This window comes from Lipotes vexillifer, unplaced genomic scaffold (genome assembly GCF_000442215.2).
Source record: "Lipotes vexillifer unplaced genomic scaffold, Lipotes_vexillifer_v1.1 scaffold2818, whole genome shotgun sequence".
NCBI lineage: Eukaryota > Metazoa > Chordata > Mammalia > Artiodactyla > Lipotidae > Lipotes > Lipotes vexillifer.
In genome coordinates this window covers 148,273-167,518 of record NW_006792582.1, presented here as the reverse complement: position 1 = coordinate 167,518, position 19,246 = coordinate 148,273, and the positions used below count along the sequence as shown (strand labels likewise).

General features: G+C 46.2%; 1 protein-coding gene across 1 annotated transcript in view; it reads left to right on the top strand.

Annotated features, from left to right (window-relative positions):
- Positions 1 to 17,415: 17,415 nt before the first annotated feature.
- Positions 17,416 to 19,246, top strand: part of TMEM86A (transmembrane protein 86A) — a 4,644-nt gene continuing 2,813 nt past the window's right edge. Inside the window, exon 1 of the mRNA XM_007465744.1 lies at positions 17,416 to 17,573. Within this exon, the coding sequence (XP_007465806.1) occupies positions 17,553 to 17,573 (21 nt within the window). The 5' untranslated portion in view covers positions 17,416 to 17,552. The remainder of the gene's footprint in view (positions 17,574 to 19,246) is intronic.

Below are 19,246 nucleotides of genomic sequence, written 5' to 3'. Positions count from 1 at the left end.
CGAGCCCGTGTCCCCTGCATCGGCAGGCGGACTCTCAACCACTGCGCCACCAGGGAAGGGAAGCCCCCACTTGCCTGACTTTTTGATGGCTACTTCAGTGCTACTACATGGGAAGCTCTAGAGGTGGGGTCAGGAAATTGAATTTTAACCAGATGAAGAAATAATAATAAATACTATAGTAGCCAGCCTCCAAGATGGCCCCATTGGTTCCCGCCTTGTGATAGTCACACCCGTGGTAGTTTCTTCCCGCATGGTACTTGGGTTAGCATCTGGCAGAAATGAAGCGATTTCACTTCCGAGATTAGGTTACAAATGTTTTCGGCATCCACGTTGGGGGCCCGCTTTCCCTGTCTTCAATCTGTCACTCTGGAGAAGCAAGCTTCTACGTTGTGAACAGCTCTTTGGAGAGACCTGTGAGGCAAGGAATAGAAGCCTCTGTGCAGCTGAGAACTGAAGCTTGTCAACAACCTTGTGAGTGAGGTTGGAAGAGGATTCTTCAGCCCCATTTGAGCCCGGAGATAATTGCAGCCCTAGGCCAGCAGCTGACAACTTGAATGCAACCTCTTGAGAGACTGAGTCAGACCATCTCTGCTAAGCTACTTTTGCATTCCTGGCCGTTGGAAACCATGAGATAAGAAATGCCTGTTGTGTGAAGTTTAGAGTTAATGTGTTATGCAGAAAAAGAAAACTAATAGAAGTACCATTTGTTGAGAGCTTACTATGTATCACACTCTCTTCCAAGTGTTCAACACACATTATTCCATGTGAATTTCTTAACATATTTGCGAGGTAGGGATTATTGTCCCCTTTTTACAAGGGAAGAAACTAAAACTCAAGGAAAGTGTGGAAATACCACCATTTTGCATATAAGGGTTATAAGAGAATATCTAAAATGTTAAGTGAAAATATTACAAAGCCAGTTACTTTAACAAAGAATAAAAATTTTTACTAAAACTGAGCCTTGGTGTAATTATCAGAAAAAATCATTTTATATCTCTTCCCAAAAATGTACTCTCAAAGGTACCCAGAGTAGCAAATTAGTTGGCCATTCAGCATATATTTTTCACTTAAATTTTGGAGAATTCCTGCCAAATACAGCATTTTAAAATTTAGGCATAATTAATGCTAAGGCAGCCTTTCTGACAATTAATTGGTACTAAAGTACGTTCCCTTTCTGGTGAGTTTGTTTATTAATTTGTGTCCATAAAATCATGTCATCAGCACAAATGAAGAAAAGGAAGAAGAAAGGTTAAGAGAGTTTAAGCGGAGTGTTCTCGGGAATTCCCTGGTTGTCCAGTGGTTAGGGCTCTGTGCTTTCACTGCAGAGGGCTTGGGTTTGATTCCTGGTTGGGGAACTAAGACCCCTCAAGCTGCGTGGTGTGGCCAAAAAAAATTATAATAATTATTAATTAATTAAATAAAAAGAGAAAGTGATAGAAATTCTATGGTAGAATATCTCAATAAATCTCATTTTCAGGGGTAGCTGACTACAGGGATAATAAATCTGTCATTGATAAACAAGACAAGTAACAGTCACTCATCTTAGCCGAGAGAGGCATGTGTAGTAAAGATTCCGCAAGCCTCATGGCACAGGCCAAAAAAAATTGGCATGTTACTTCAATGGGTAGTTGACTTGCTAAACTGGGATTGTAGCCTTGGCCTCTGGACTCCTGAACTGGGGCCATTCCTATTCTTGAGGCTTTCTCTCTGTGAAATCCCAGACATTCCTCTCATAGATGCAAGGTGGAGCTGGGTCATAAGACCTGAAGCCACCCTGGATGTCAACATGGACTTTACCAGCTGTGAAGTGTGACTTGACCAGAGGAAGGAGACAGGGGAAGCTCTGACTTAGGGAGCTGAATGTTATCTAACTCTCTCCCCCTGACTTCTTCCTCCAGCTGTGCTCATCTCTGCTGCTCTGGGGAGCAACAGAGACAGTATGGATTTTTAGAACCATCTAGACCTGATGTCAAATCCTGGCTCTGCCACTTACTTGCTATGTGACTGTGGCCTAGCAACTTTGCCTCTCTGTGCCTGAGCTCCTTATTTTCATTCATTCAATCATACATTTATTCAAAAATATTTATTGAGAACTTACTAGGTACTAGAATTTCATGGTGAACAAGATAAAGTCCCTTATCTCCAAGAGCTTTCATTTTAGCGGGTGTTGGGGAGACAGACAACAGGCAAGAAATCTAATAGATAATGTCATATGGGAATGGTAGTAGATGCTATAAAGACAATAAAATAGGGTAGAGGGATAGAGTGGGCAGGGGTGCTGCTTACATGAAGAAGGAGATGGTAATCCCTACTTCACAGGATTGATATAAAGATTACGTAAGATACAACATGTGAAGCACTTAGCACTGTGCCTGGGACAGAGTAGTGATAATGGTAACAATTACTGAGTCTTTTCTATGTGCTAGATAACATTCCAAGTGCTACAGATTTATTAACTCATGTAATCACCTCGTTTTATAGATGAGCTAACTGAGGCACAGGTAGGTTGAATTACTTGCCTAAGGTCAGGAAGTTAACATGGCAGAATTCGGACTTGAACCCTAACATCCTGGCCTCAGAGCCTATGTTTTTAATTGATTTGCTAAATGATAGTGGCTCTCTCTGCCTTCCATATTTTGATTAATAGAGGAGGGAGAACCCAGAAGAGGGCATATTCAATTTTGTTGGAGTTGGCAGGGACAGAGGCCAGGTGGGACCTAGGGTAGCTTGTGAAGCAAATGCAAGGGCATCTGGAAGGTGAGTAATCATGTAACCTGGTGATGCAACTAGATGGCAACTAGATGGTGATGCAACTAGATGGCAAAGAAGGGGAGAGTCGAGGATAATGGAGTCACGAGATAATGGGGTAAACAGGGTGTCTTAATCAGCTTAGGCTACTGTAACAAAATGCCATAGACTGTGGGGCTTAAACAGTAGACATTTATTTTCTCATAGCTCTAGAGGCTGAAAGTCTGAGATCAGGGTGCCAGCATGGTCAGGTTCTGGTGAGAAGTCTCTTCCTGGCTTGCAGACTGCTGTCTTCTAGCTGTGATATCAATGGTGGGGAGAAAGAGAGAGACAGGGAGAAGGCGAGGGCAAGGGCACACTCTCTGGTGTGTCTTCTTATAGGGGCACTAATCCCATCAAGAGAGCCTCTCCCACAGTGACCTCCTCTAACCCTAATTACCTCCCCAAAGCCCTATCTCCAATACCATCATATTGGGGATTAGGGCTTTTATATTTGAGGAGGGGCACAATTCAGTCCACAGCAGAGAGGATGGACAGGACCTATGGAGCTTACTGCCAGAATCTGGATCCACAAAGCTGCCATGGACAAGAATCAACAGAGATAAAACATAATAGGAAAAATACCAAGTCCTAAATGTAGATACAAAAAATTACAAAGTCAAAGGATGGAAGAAAATATTTTAATTTAATATTTAATTTAATTTAATTAACTAGAAGCTTAGCCCAGGCTGGTGGGGCAAGATGGTCACCAAAAGAGCTGGCTTTTCTCCTCTGGTCAGGTGCAGACATTACCGGTACAACATTATATCTGGGCAACCTCCCCAACACAGTTCTAAGGTGCCTTGAAGCTTCAGTGTGGGGTCTCCCAGCCTCTGCTACCTCAAAACAAATCCTGCCATCTGCAACCCTTTTCCCCAGGTATTTTCAAATAGGCTGTCATCTTATTTGTGGACTTTATGAAGCATTTTATATTAAATTTTTGCTGACTATATGTTATATAACATGCCACAATACACTAGGTCTTCATATAGATAAGCGACAGTAGGTATCAAAAAATTAAGAAAAATACATGAAATTAAAACTTAAGGTTGAGAAAATTAAAATTGAGAACAAGCCTAGGATTATTTTTTTTAAGTGGTACAAAGCCATGTTCAGGCCAGCTCACAGAACATTAAGGAACCACTGAAGTTCTGTAGGAATACGGTTTGAGAGCCTTTGCTTTACTATATAATCATCTCCATTCTTGTTAGCCCTTTAACTGCCTCATTACCAGTGGACTTTTTTTTCCTGTGGCCACAATATCCAGTCTTTCTAGTTCTCCCTCTTCATCATTTCTAGATCTCCTCCATCAGTGAGATCCCTACAGGCTATATGGCATGTTTAATCAGACATTCATTCATTTATTTGCCAAATATATATTGAGCACCTACTATGTGTCAGGCTCTGTGCTAAACACTGGTGATACAATAATGGCCAGAAACAGGCATGGTCTCATCTCTTATGGAACTTCTAATCTGGTAGGGGAAAAAATAATCAAATTGTCTCATTAATTGTGCTCATAATTGTAAATCGAGGTGACATCTCTAAAAGAACAAATATCAAAGGCAGCGGTCACAGTGTTGTCCAACAAACAAGTTCAGTCACCTTTGCTAGTAAATTTACTTAATTAAGTCAAGGAAGTCATAGGGAGTTAATTATCACAAGTTGACAAACGAGGACAGTGTCTTATGATAAGCCCGGTATACAATCTTGAGTAAACAATCCAATTTCATACAAAAAACATTTAAACAGAAGTAATTTCCTATAAAAAATATTTATGGTCTCAAGGTTGTTAGCCAGCAATCCCTGGAAACCGTGAAGACCAATGTGTCATATCACAAGGAAGTTCTTTGCCTCTTAGTAAACAAACTTAGAAGCTCAACTTTATAATGACAGGCTATAAGTAAATATAGATTTAACATAAATCTTATAACTGATATGTAAATATTCTCTATTCTTTTCATTATCTATCCAAGATGTAAGGCCAGCTAAAAACTTTGTCTCCAAGCACCTGTGTCAACAGTCAACTTATTCTTTTCAAGATTCCTCATTAAATGGGGAATAAGGCTTGTGGCTCTGGCTTCAGATATAATTTCTGGCCAATGCTGATTAAAGAATTTTGGGGGTTTATCATTTCTGTTTCCTCATATGTGACCTAGGTCAAGTCCCTTAGCCTCTCTGAGCCTCAAGTTCCTCATGGAGACAATAATAGTGCCTGTATCATAAAGATATTGTAAGAATTAAAAAATATATAGGGAGGAAATTCCCTGGCGGTCCAGTGGTTAGGACACCACGTTTCCACTGCAACAGGCATGGCTTCCATCTCTCGTTGGGGATCTAAGACCCCGCAAGCCACGCGGGGCAGCCAAAACTAAAAACCAACAACAAATAAATAATCTGAATTATTTTTAAAAATATGTATATATATATTTATATATACACACAGCACCCAGTACAGCATCTGGTATATAGCAAACACAGGAAAACATTTGTTATTATTAATACAGGAAGTAGAGCTTCTAGGAAGTTAATAGAAACAGATCTTTATATCATGCTTAAGTAAAGAATTTACAAGTTTATTTCCCAGATGAACTAATGTGGTTCATAGCTATCACTAAAGCAGAAGGTGTTTTGGAGAGTAATTTGGCAATTAATCTGGAATGATGTTTGTGAATCATAAATATAATAATTTCCTTTGGTTTAATCATCCTACTTCTAAAAATCTTTCCTAAGAAAATAATCAAAGATGTGGGCAAAGATTTATGTGGAGCATGTTCATTACAGCATTATTTATAGTAGGGAAAAAATGTACATATTCAACAATATGGGAAAATTAAATAAATTTTGGTGAATTTATATTTTAAAACTTGAAATATGCATGTAAAACAATTGGAAGGAAATATACCAAAACACTCAGCTGTGATTATCTCTGGACTGTGGCATTAGAGGTGATTCCTATTATTTATGCTTTTCTATATTTTCCAAATTTTTTGTAATGAATATGTGTTACTCTCACAATCAAAGAAGGTTCTTTTTAATAGCCTCATAGACAGATTTTCTCCCTAACCTTTGTAAATGACCACAGCGGGATGACAGAATTCCAATATGGGAAAGGACTACGTAAAAAGCCTCTGTCTACACTCTAATGTCACTTCTACAGTGTGGATCTTTTCCAGCTTTCTCACGGACTACTGCAACAGCTTCCTAACCACTCTCCTTGCCTCCAGTATTGACTGTGCCATCCTGTACTCCATACTGATGACTGCTAAAATGAGCTTCCTACAGTGAAAATCTGTTTGTTCACCCCCATCACCTGCATGACTCCCCAACGTCCTAAAGTTGAAACTCCCTTGTAGAGCAGATCCATCACAGTCTAGTCTCCAAACACACATCTCTTCCTGCTTCATTTCCCAGCACTCCCCCTGGTACTTATGCTCCAGACATACCTAGTCACGCTCTTTGCACACAGCCACTAATCTGGCTGGTAAACCCAGACTATTCTTCAAGCTGTCAGATGCCCTTCCCCTAGGAAGCCTTTTCAGACACCTCCCTCTGCAGACAGCATTAGTTACCCTTTGGCTACCCTTTCTTTGGTGCCCACTTTCCTTACAAGTTCTTGTGGCTACTAACTGATTTATTTGCTCATCTCCCCAATAGGATGCACCGCCTTGAAGACTTTCACTTGATAACTATTTAATAAGTGCTCATTAGTGCCAGGTCTGTGCTAGGCACTAGCCTTTCAAAAAATACATTGTTTTCTTCTTTGTTTCTGCCTGGCATCTAGCTCATACTTATTGAATGAAGAGTTATCTAGTACAGAAGTTCTCAAACTTCAATGTGCATATGAATCACTTGGTGAGCTTGTTAAAATAAATGCCAGGGCCACACTCTAAAGGTACTGAGACAGAATGACCTGGGCTAACACCTGTATGCTTAGCAAGCTTCCCAAATGATTTCGATGTGCTCCAAAATCCCGCTTATCTTCAGAAAAGACTGTGCCTAAGTCATACCAGGCAGATAAATGCCCACTCTGAATTTAAGTTTCCTCAAAGGAAAGCACTATTTACCGAGTACTTTATAAGTATCAGCTGCCTTATATGTAAGTTGAATCCCCACAAAAACTCTCTACAAAGACTACTGGTTTCCTCACTTCAAAGGAAATTGAAGTTCAGAAAGATCCAATTGATTCAGGAGGGAAGCAGGCAGGGCACAACCATTAAAAGAGTGACACAGCCATTGAGGATACAACATAAACCGGTTAGAACCAAGTAGGCCCAAGATGGCAGAAGATTTGACTTCCAGTAGACCTTGAACCTCATTATAAGCTCATTGTAATGCATTAGCATGCTAAATAACTCACCCACAGGTGCCCGTGACAGTTCCGACATTGACCATAAAAGGCCAAAAAGTGGGCAGTGGCCCAGTTCCTAGAAATCCCTGCCCCTTCCCCCAAATAGTCGGAATAATCCTCCCACTTGTTAGCCTATGAAATTACCCAGCCCATAAAAACTTACCACCCCGTGTTACCGGGCGGCTCTCACCTTCTGAAATGGACCACGTTCTGCCTATGGAATGAGTATCTATGCTTTCATTTTACTATGGCTTAATTCTTTCCTATGCAAAGCCAAGTACCCTTGAAACAGGAGGGAAGGGGACAGTGCACAACTTTTAAAAGAATGACACAGCAGGACTTCCCTGGTGGTCCAGTGGTAAAGAATCCACCTTACAATTCAGGGGACGCGGGTTTGATCCTGGGTCAGGGATATAAGATCCCACACGCCTCAGGGCAACTAAGCCCGAGTGCCACAACTACTGAGCTTGCACACCTCAACTAGGGAGCCTGCGTGCCGCAAACTACAGAGCCCATGCACCCTGGAACCTGCGCGCCACAACTACACAGCCCACGCGCCCTGGAGCTTGCGCACCACAACTAGAGAAAAGAAAACCCACACACCACAACTAGAGAGAAGCCTGCGCGCCACAACGAAGAGCCCGTGTGCCGCAATGTAAAATCCCACATGCCTCAACGAATATCCCGTGTGCCACAACTAAGACCCGACGCAGCCAAAAATAAATTAAATAAATAAATTAATAAATAATAAATCTTAAAAAAAAAAAAGAATGACATAGCCATGGGACATGACAAAAACTGGTTAGAACCAACTGGGTCCAAGATGGCAGAAGATTAGACCTCCAGTAGACCTTGAGCCTCATTATACACTCACTGTAATACATCAACATGCTAAATGACACAGCCATAGACCATGACAGTTCTGAGGCTAACCACAAAAGGCCAAAAAATGGGCAGTGGCCCAATTCCAGGATATCCCCACCCCTTCCCGGAAATAATTGGAACAATCTTCCCACTCATTAGCCTTTGAAATTACCCAGCCCATAAAAACTAACCACACCATATTTTATGGCTCTCTTGCCTTCTGAAATGGCCCACACTCTGTCTGTGGAGTGTGTTCCTCTCTAAATAAGTCCACTTCTTACCTATCACTTTGTCTCTCACTGAATTCTTTCTGCGATGAGACATCAAGAACCTCAGATTCACCGGGAACACCCTTACTTGGTGGTCCGTCCCAGGAACTCGCCGGAGACCTGGAACACGACCATCCTCTCATGCCCCATTTTCCTGCAGCCTCTTTACAAAGGATATTGATAAATCTACTTCTTACCTTTCACTTTGCTTCTTGCTGAATTCCTTCTGCACCGAGACATAAAGAACCTGAGCTTCATTAAGTCCTGAGACCAGGTGTGTGGTTTTAGCTGGGAGATTGTGGGTTTGAGTCCCCTCCTAAGCCAGAGATTGTGGGTTCAAGTCCCACATGAGGTGTGCAGTTTCACAATCACTTGCCCAAGAGAAGTTGGTGGTTCTGGGACTCTAACCAGGAACTGCTGGCTTCCAAAGCTGTTTCTGAAACCAAGCCGGACCACATGAGGTCCTCCTGGGCACAAAAGCCTTTTCGGGTCCACCTCCTAGACCTTCCCTGGGTTCCAAAGTGCAGATTCAAACAGCTACTAACCAGGGAAACAGGGAATGCAGAAACAAAGGAGGAACAATCAACTATAGCACAGGATCCTGGTTCCTCCTCAAGGCATGTACATAACAATATCTTTTCTGGGTGCTAAGGCCCCCACCCAGGTGGAGGATGGCAGCTTCAGGCTGAGCACAAGATTCCTGGAGCATCACCCTGTTACTCCACCAACAACCAATCAGAAGAAAGTCACACACCCTACAGCCCTCACTCTAAATTTTGCCTATAAAAACTTCTCCCTGAGGGACTTCCCTGGTGGCCCAGTGGTTGGGACTCCACGCTTCCAATGCAGCAGGCTCTGGTACGATCCCTGGTTGGGGAACTAAGATCCCACATGCCACGTGGCACAGACAAAAACAAAAAACAAACAAAAAGCTTCTGCCTGAAAACCACTGGGAAGTTCAGGGTTTTTGAGCACAAGTCACCCGTTATCCTTGCTTGGTCCTGCCATAAACCTTTCTCTGCTCCAAACTCCGATGTTTTGGCTTGCTTGGCCTCACTGTGTGTCAGGCACACAAACTTGTATTCAGTAACATTTACTTCACACAATAAAAAATAGGCAACTTGGGAGGGAGGGAGACGCAAGAGGGAAGAGATATGGGGACATATGTGTATGTATAACTGATTCACTTTGTTATAAAGCAGAAACTAACACACCATTGTAACGCAATTATACTCCAATGAAGATGCTAAAAAAAAATAGGCAACTCTAGCTTGATGTCTAATATATATATATATATATATATATATTTTTTTTTAAGTAGACTAGTTCTGGAAATCCACAAATGTGGTTACTGCTGATTTAAATGCAATCCTCCTTCTATCTCCTGAGCCTGTTTCCTTGGCTCTCACTGCAGCAAGTGGAGATGGCTTGTAACACTTCCCTGTACCACAGTGATTTAGGACACTTGTTGCAGAGCGGTGTGTGTGTGTGTGTGTGTGTGTGTGTGTGTGTGTGTGTGTGTGTGTGTAGGGATGGGGGAACTGCTCAGCATCTCCACTTGACTGCTGCCTTCCCCTCCTCTGACCCCCACCTCTGAGCCTGGCCAGGGCAGGAGCCGGGAGAGGAGTATGGTCACAATTCCAACTGTTTTAATTTGCAGCTTAAATCTTATTGTAATACAAAGCAGAAATAGAGACACAGACATGGATACCAAAGGGAAAGCGGGGGTGGGATGAATTGGGAGATTGGGATTGACATATATACACAATTGATACTATGTATAAAATAGATAACTAATGAAAATCTACTGTATAGCACAGGGAACCCTACTCAATGTTTTGTGGTGACCTAAACGGGAAGGAAATCCAAAAAAGAGGGGATATATGTATACATATAGCTGATTCACCTTGCTGTACAGTAGGAACTAACACAACATTGTAAAGCAGCTATACTCCAAGAAAAATTTTAAAAAAAATCCTATTGTAATACATGTATATAACGCATTCCCAAAGCCCATTCTTCTCTGGGTGGGAGCCAGGAAGCAGAGTTGGAATAGGAAAGTGTTTGGAGAGGGCTGAGGTAACACAAATAACTCTCCTGACCTGTGCACAGGGTGCTGCAGCCTCACTGGCTTTGCTCCACTTCCCTTCCAGTTAGGAGGAAGCTTTTGGAAGGTCCAGCCAGGACCGGGCAGGCCCAGCCAGCCCTTGATGTCCCTGCCCAATTTTCTGGTCTTGGAGATCTGAGGACAGAGGGGTGGGGTGGAGGTGGGAAGCTGAGGCTGTGGTCATTGTATCAGCCTCTCCTGCTGGATCATGAGCTCCACAAGGACAGGGAAGGTCTGTTTTGTTCATGTCTGTGGCCCAGATCCAGCCTGGCCTACTGTAAGTGGTTAATAAATACCAGTTACATGAATGAATGCTTATATCTGAGTGAGGTAACTAGAGGAAGAGTCTGGTCAGGGGAGTTCATCTGTCTGGGAAGATGGGGTCTTTGAGAGGAAGAAATAGGAGGATCTGCTCTGGCCTGTTATCCTAAGACTAGTCCTTAAGGAGCTGATATTGAGGAGAGAATTACACATTCAGGGTCCTGGGGCTTGATGAGTGGGATCTTCTAGGTGTTTTTATATTTGTTTGTTTCTCAAAAACCATCCTCCTGCTCAACCCCCAGACTCTTCTCTTTTATTGTTTCTACTTCCTCATACTAACTTCCCAACACTGAGGAAGGAGCCACCCAAATGCACAACCCAGAGAGCTCAGGGTCTGGGTGGAGGTGGGGAGGGGGAAGACTGAGGTTGTTGGTGAGACAGCTGAACTTGGATGACCCCAATACAAGGACTAACTAAAACACTTGGACTTCACAGAGTTTGGAAGTCTAGAATCTTGGGTGTTGGAGGTCATCTAATCCCATACACCCCACCAAAATTATGAATGCCTCCTGAGGCATCTCTGTTATTGAACTCCATTAGGAGACCCTTGATTTGGCAGTATTACAGTTAGAGAAATCCACTTATGTCTAAGGTCTAATGATGCCCTTGTCAGTAAACAAAGGAAAGGAAAGAGGAGTAAGAACCCATGTGTGTCGGCCCCAAGCCCAGAAGCCAAACAAGGAGCCCAGAATGTCCTTAGGGACACTGACCCACAAATTATCTCAAGACAGCATTAAAATTTAGCCCTTGGGGCTTCCCTGGTGGCACAGTGGTTGAGAACCTGCCTGCCAATGCAGGGGACACAGGTTCGAGCCCTGGTCTGGGAAGATCCCACATGTCATGGAGCAACTAGGCCTGTGCACCACAACTACTGAGCCTGCGTGTCTGGAGCTTGTGCTCCGCAACAAGAGAGGCCGCGACAGTGAGAGGCCTGCGCACCGCAATGAATAGTGGCCCCCGCTTGCCGCAACTAGAGAAAGCCCTCACACAGAAATGAAGACCCAACACAGCCAAAAATAAATAAATTAATTAAAAAAAAATTAGCCCTAATGGAGGGTCTGGAGAGTTTTGTTAAAATCTTTGTCCTTTTCCTAAAGCTCCAGGAGCAGACCCTGCATCCCAGGCTACATCAGCTACTCTAGGGCTCACCTGCCTGGCCCAGGAGGGGTCCAGCAGGACAGAGGCATTCTGGAACCAATGTCTTAAGAAGGTGGATTACACTGGGATTTAGTACCCCTAAGTGGACTCCTGTAAGCAGAGAGAGCAGGAGAGACCTGCAGGAACGCCCTGGGCTGGGGTTGGGAGAATGGAGCCTCAAAGCAGACCATAAGCTGTTGGAGCACAGAGTCAGGAGTGAAGATGTGTCATTGTCCTGTGCCCTCAAATCTTCTGACCTACTACAATAAGGAAGGAGAACCACCATCTGTCACCTGTTCTGGAAGGAGGGAGCCAAATCACAAGTACCATAGATCATTTGTGTAAACATATGCTTCTCTGGGTGTGTTTGTCGCTTCCACTGTGAGTGAACTGGAGGTGTCAGAAATATCCTTGACATATCTGTTTACCTGTTTACCTGTTTCCCAGTTCTCCTTCTTTACCCTTAAATGTTATGACCCCCAGGGCTTGGTCTCTACTCCCTCAAGACCTCCCTGGTTAACTGCATCCATATAGCCTTCAGAATGGCTATGGCTTCCAAATCTATACCCTCTCTTCACCTTGGTCCTGAGCTCCAGATGTGTATCCAGCTCCTCCCAAACGCCTCCACTTGGCACACACATTCAGCTCACTTCTAACAACTCACCAACTCACTCCCCCTGCATTGCTATCAGAACATCTAAACTTGTCACACCCTCCTTAGTATTTATTCACCATTGTCTGATTTTCCTCCCCAGATCTCCAAGTGGGGCAGGGGTGGGATGGGGTGGGGTGCCCCTGAGGGTTGGTTAGAAGTGTTCTGGGGATCTGGAACAGACATGTAGAAATTAGCTGAGATTCAGCAGCGGGTCAGGAATCAGGTAAACAATGGATTACAATGCCAAGTGGGGCAAACCAAGTGAGCAGAATATATCCCAGGGCAAAAGCACGGCGGTCAGAGATGGAGGAGGCTACTGGTGAGAAAAAGCCCTACAAGAGGAAGCAAGGCAAGCCCAGAATGATGGTTGGTCACCATTTCTGTGTATCCTCCATGCGTCTCGTGTGTAAGAACTGAAAACAATCAGAGAAACTGATTTCTTTTTTTTTTTTAAGGAACAGAAGGCAACTGGCTTCCAGTCATCTACTATGTCAAGTCCAAACTCCCTAGCAGAACATTCAGATCCTTTCTGACCTGGCACATTCTTACTTCTCCAGGTTCACCTTTTTCAACCCCCAGCTCACTCCAGTACTACAGGCATTTCCCTGTATTCAGTGTGTCTCTTGTGCTTCTATGAACATACGCAATTCCCTCTGTCCTATGTTGACTGAAAAAAAATGCACAACGTGAGAGTTATGAGTTAAGTTATATGTGGGGAAAATGAGGAATATGGCCTGGGAGACAGCGTCTCAGATAGCTCTGAGGAACTGCTCCGAAGATATTGGGCGGGGTCAGTATTATATATGATTTTAGTGAAGGGACATACGTGCAATCAAGCACACATTTGGGCAGAGGGTTTCTGCGAGTCACGAGACAGTTGTTGCTAGTCACAAGGAGCAGATGTCTCTGTTAATGATTTTAGTGCTTTTCTAGATATGAGGGATGCAAGAAATTGGGCTCATAAAATCTTCTGAAAATATCTAACTATCTGAAGGCCTGTTCTGCCAGTTTTTCCCAGAGCACAGAGGGCCTCATTCCTGATCTCCTCTCTGAACTCCTTTCACGGTGTGTTGAAGGTCAGTGACTGCAGTGGCTAGTGACTTTGTAGAGGCAGAAGGCAAGTGACAATTTTTAGTTGGCACCTAGAACATCATTTTCATTAGTGTCTACTCAGTGAAGACGGACTCACCTTTGTAGATTTAGCCCCAGCTTTCTCAGCTCCTCCAGGCACGCTGAATGATTCTGACTTTTTTTTTTTTTGCGATATGTGGGCCTCTCACTGTCGTGGCCTTTCTCGTTGTCGGACGCGCAAGCTCAGCGCCCATGGCTCACGGGCCCAGCCGCTCCACGGCATGTGGGATCCTCCCGTACCGGGGCACGAACCCGTATCCCCTGCATCGGCAGGCGGACTCTCAACCACTGCGCCACCAGGGAGGCCCCTGACATCTTTTTGATGTCACAGGAGACATATTTTCATGCCTCAATTATTTCAATTGCCACACTCCATAATTACTGTTTACTTGCCTGCCTGAACTGAACTCCATGAGGACAGAACCTACATATATTCTTTTCTTTTGGCTGCGCCACGTGGCCTGTGGGATCTTAGTTCCCTGATCAGGGATTGAACCCGGGCCACGGCAGTGAGAGCGAGGAGTCCTAACCACTGGACCACCAGGGAATTCCCAGAACCTATATCTTACTGAAATTTTGTTTGTTTGTTTGTTTGTTTGTTTGTTTTTGCGGTACGCGGGCCTCTCACTGTTGTGGCCTCTCCCGTTGCAGAGCACAGGGTCCGGACGCGCAGGCTCAGCGGTGTGGCTCACGGGCCTAGCCACTCCGTGGCATGTGGGATCTTCCCGGACCGGGGCATGAACCCGTGTCCCCTGCATTGGCAGGCGGACTCTCAACCACTGCGCCACCAGGGAAGCCCCTTACTGAAGTTTTTAAACCCCAGCACCTAACATAGTGGCTAGGACATACTTGGTGCACAATAAAGATTTGTTGGATCAATGAATGAATGGATGAATGGGCTCATGCTCTTACAGGGAGACAAACCAACAAAGAGAAAATTACAAAGCTGTGTGAAATAGGTAGTTTTAAGTATAGAGAGGAAGGGATGTCTAATTTCAGGCAGCCCTGCCCCATTTTCTGCCTCCTATAATATGCAATCAACATTAAAACACTACAGAGCAAATACAATTTTAGTTTTGAAACAACCAAGGAATCTTATTCATAGGAATGAAATTAGATAAGCTCTTTCTTTTAGTGAAGGGGGCAGTGCCTCTGCTTCGTTGATGACTGTATCAGTCAGGTTGCTGTCACACTCAAGGATATAACTTATGAGATGGCAGAGATGTGGGCAGGGCTATGGAAACTAGTCAGGGCTAAAGAGCCACAACTAGCCACAAACTAGTCAGGGCTGAAGACTAGCGACAGCGGGAAGCTGTTGCCAACCCTAGGCCTGAGGTCCAGGGTGGGAGCCCGGAGCTGTAGCCGTGGAGGAGCACAGCCACTGTGGGAAACTCAGTCTCAGCCAGCAGGCTCATTGTGGGGCCAGAGAACACGTGAACCCTACTGATACAGTTCATAGAGGTCAGCTTCCAGGGGCAGGGTGGAGAAGGGCCAAGAATGGATCTGGGTGGTAGGAGGGCAAACAGAATAACCAGCATGGAGGGGAGATGCCTCTGCTTTGTGGGTGACCTATGTGTATGATTCTTGCCTACTGAGTAATCAAATATTGACACAGCCCTGTGGATTACAATTCTAGGTTTCATGTTTTATCTATTTAGGTATTGGTGTATTCAAGCTTATTACAATCTGTGTCACTTAATTAGTAGGTCTGAGGTGGGACAAGGGTATCTATGTTTTTAAAAAGCTTCCCAAGTAATTTTGATAGGCCCCACTTGTTGAGAGCCACGGTTATAGTCCCACCCTCTCAGTTTTATGGATAGGAAACTAACATCCAGAGAAATGAAAAATGCCCTGACTTGGCCACTCTCTGAGAAGTATCCCTTAGGTGACATTAAAGGGTTTGCTTGGAAAACTGACACATTTGCACATATCTTCTGGCCCAATTCCTCCATTTTACTGATGAAAAAACTGAGGCTCTGAAAATAGAGTGATGTGCACAGTTATATAATTAGTAAGTCACAGAGGAGGAAGGACTAGTACTAAGTACAGTATTTTAACTTTTAATCCAGTGTTCCTTCCAGGCAGCACACTTTGTAGGAGTGTGTGTGTGTGAGACAAGGTCCTTGGGGCAGCAATCCTAGTCTCCCATTCTGGTAAGGTGAATCTCCCCACAGTAGAACACGCATAGTTCCTTGGCCACTGGGACTCTGTGTAGGAAGAGCCTGGAGGGGATGAGGGAAGGCTGGGGGTGAGCCTCAGTCCCAAGCCTTGGCTCTCACCCTTATTGCTCCTGGCTCTGAATCTCTGCTTTTCAATTCTGTCACTAGAAGAGGGCTGCTCCCTCCTCTGAGAGGGTGTCAGGTGGACAACACAGGCTTTAGGGAAAGTAGGCAGAGTCCAAAAGAAAAAAGAAGAGGCCCATTGTGGGAGGGGCTCACAGGGGATCTCAGTCTGTGGGCTTCTCCCCAGCCAGCACAAGGAGGGGTCCAGCACTAGGGTCTCAGTGTCATCATGATGCTAAAATTCCTTTATGGCTGCTAATTAGAACTAAGTAGGGCTGGTTACTCCACCCCAATTCCCAAAGCCTGACACACAGCTTCTCCCCTCCTATGGCAGATCAAAGACCACCGGGCCATCCTTTAAGATGTATCTGAAATCTCCATCTCCAGGAAGATCCCTAGACTTAAATTTCCTGAAAGCAGCAGCCCTTGCCCTTCCCAATCCTACACATGTTGGGCTTGGGAGGAACCTTGGAGAACATCCACTCATCTTATATATGAAGAAATCAAGGCCAGAGAGGGGAAGCATGGAAGTGGCAAACCTGGGACTAAGTCCCAGTCTATTTGACTGCCTACTATTTCTCTCATGTAATTCCCATGATTCTGAACATGCTTGGTTCCATGTGTGCCTGTGTACTTTTAGTCTGTGTGACATCAACATTAATCTGCTTAAGTTGCATTTTTGGTGGAGTTAGTTCACACTCCTTTGGCTCCTTAAGTACGCTCAGGTCTGCCTATCATTCCTGGTGTGTTCTTGTGTGTGTTACAGTTGTCTCTGAGTTGTGAGAAGTGTGTGCCTAAGGGCAATTGAGTAACTGGGTTTATCATAGGTCTATAGGATGCTGCATGCCCATATATGTGTCTCTTTTTACCTTGAAGGATGTGTGTCCATCCGCGGTTGTCCGTTTTGTGTCCATGTACTTGTTTGATGCCTGAGTAATTGTGATCCTGTGTGTGTTTGTGCATATGTATGGGTCTATGGGCTGCTACATGTCTCTTTTCATGTTGAAAGTTGTATGTCTGTGGACCATCGTGGGTCCATTTGGATGTGGGTTTGTACATAGTGAAGGCTGTGGGTCTAATTGTAACTGTCCGTGCGGACTGCATGTTTAAAGGCTGAAGGGAATCTGTCTTTGCCTTTTATCCCCGGGCTATGAGAAAAATGTGTGTAGCCGTGTGACCAGAGCAAGAATGTGTTTGTCTCTCGGCCAATCTCCGTCCTCACCCAGGGCCTGCGGTCACGGTTACTTTCCAGGATGCCTTGGCACTGATTCCCAGAGGGGCGGGACCTGCAGGGCCCCGCCTCCTGCCCCCAGGGATAGGCAAGCCTCTCTACCCTGGGCAGTAGCAGCCGGGTGTGTGGGTGTGAGGGTGTGGGAGTGTGGGTGGGTGGTGGGCGGGGTCTAGCCCGCAGCACCAGCCACCCTCACTCCTCCCGCCCCACCCCCCCAGCCGACTCCAGCCTGCTCATTGGCCGTGTCTGCAGTGACGTCGTGGGGATCGCAGACAGAACCCTCAGCGCCCGGCGCGCGGGAGGTATTGTCCATCACTGGGGCTTTGTTACGTCGTCGCCTCCCCACCTGGCTGCGGGCGCGTCCTGGCAGCTGCAGCCTGGCGCCGGGTGCCAGCTGCTGCGGCCGCCGCCTCCGCCATGGTGTCCCCGGTCACTGTGGTGAGTGTGTGAGCGAGCGAGCCAGTGTCCGGCGCGGCCACAGCCCACCGGCCTGGGGACTGGGCTGCGGGAGGCCAAGCAGCCGGGGGCTGAGGAAGGGCAGGGATCCCGCGGCGGCCCGCGTCCCCAGGCGGGAGTCGGCGCTGTCACGGTCCGCCGCACCCCAAACCTCTGCGCCCTTCCTCCGCGCGCCCCCCGCCGGTCGGAGGGAGGGAGGAAAACAGTGGGCACGTGACTCGGAAGCGTGACTTTGTTGGTCGCTGTGTGTCTGGCGCGGGTCGGCTGGATCGCTGCCTGGGAGAGGAAGGGGACGGCAGCGGACCGCAGGCTTCTGCGTGGGCAGACTAGAGCGAGGCGTGGGAGAGGGCGGGGGAGAGCAGGAGGGTGACTGGGACCTCCTGGGAATCCTGTTCCAAATTTGTTTCCTCCCTTTCCTCATCTTATAGAGAAGTCTGGGGCGGTGCAGGGCACGCCTCTGAGTCTAAACAGCCATGATAACGCGCTGGAGGAAAAGAGGTCGTTCTCTATTGACACCCCTTGTTCAGACTTTCTCACCTGAACCTTTGTGTCTCCCCTGCCCCCCTCCTCCTTCTAGTGCTGGGTTCTCTATGAGTATCAAAACCTCCCCAGCTGCTACTGCTGTTTCTAGGAAATATGGGGCTGGGGGAGGGGTGTGGAGAAGATGCTTCCAAGGGCTGGCAGGTGGAGACTGGGGCGATCTGGGGACTGTGAGGATAAGCTGTCCCTTCCTCTGCCCATGTCCCTGCCCTGACCAGCCTGCATGGGGGAATCTCCATAGGAAGGAACTTAGTCATCTCTTCTCACTGCTCTCACTCCTGGCAGAGCCAGGGCAGGCTTAGACCCTGGACCCACCATCTGCCTCTTCCCAACCTCCTTCATCACAGCCTGTTCAGTCCCAGGTAACCAGGGACTGAAGGTCTGAGAGTCTGAGTGTGTACCCAGAGCCCTGTGCTGGGCGTCTCACCCAGCCAGAGGCCTATCACTTTGGGCAGAGCATGGGTATACCGGAAACCTCAGCTGCTCTGAATCACTCTCAGAGCCCCGGTACCAGAGGCCCAAGAAAAGGAGCTTCAGGGGATCACAGATTCAGAATATCTGCAGCAGCCCCCTGGTGCCTGCATGGACACAACCTTTCTTTAGCTGCCCTCCCCCCTAATCCGGCTGAGACCAAGTCAGCTGCTCTAACTTCCCCCTCTCAGTTCCTCATCTCCTCCCAGCCTGACTGCTGGCTTCTGATCAAAAGCTGGGAAGAGAACCTCTCCCTCCCCTTCCTGCCTCTCTTTCTGATGGGTCTTGAGTTGCTGTTATTCTCTGGGAAATGAGGCTGACTGACACCCTCTCCAACCCCCCAATTCCCAAGATTGCTGGTATTTCAGGGACAGTTTTCTTGCTCCTAACTCATGGGTCCATTTATCTAGGCAGCATCCCTGTCTCCTCTCCTTGCCCTTGATGGTACCTTGAGGCTGGGGCAGCTGGAGTGGAGGCTGAGTTTGCAGACTGGCCAGGGAGAGAGCCTGTGGGGGCTGAGATGGTTGACGGTGCCCACCCTCACACATTCCTGGCGCTCACCTGGTGTCGCTGGGCCTGTGTCCTGGCCCTACTGCTGAGGATCACGAGTTGGCCAGTTATGGCGTCTCTGTGATTTCCTGCTG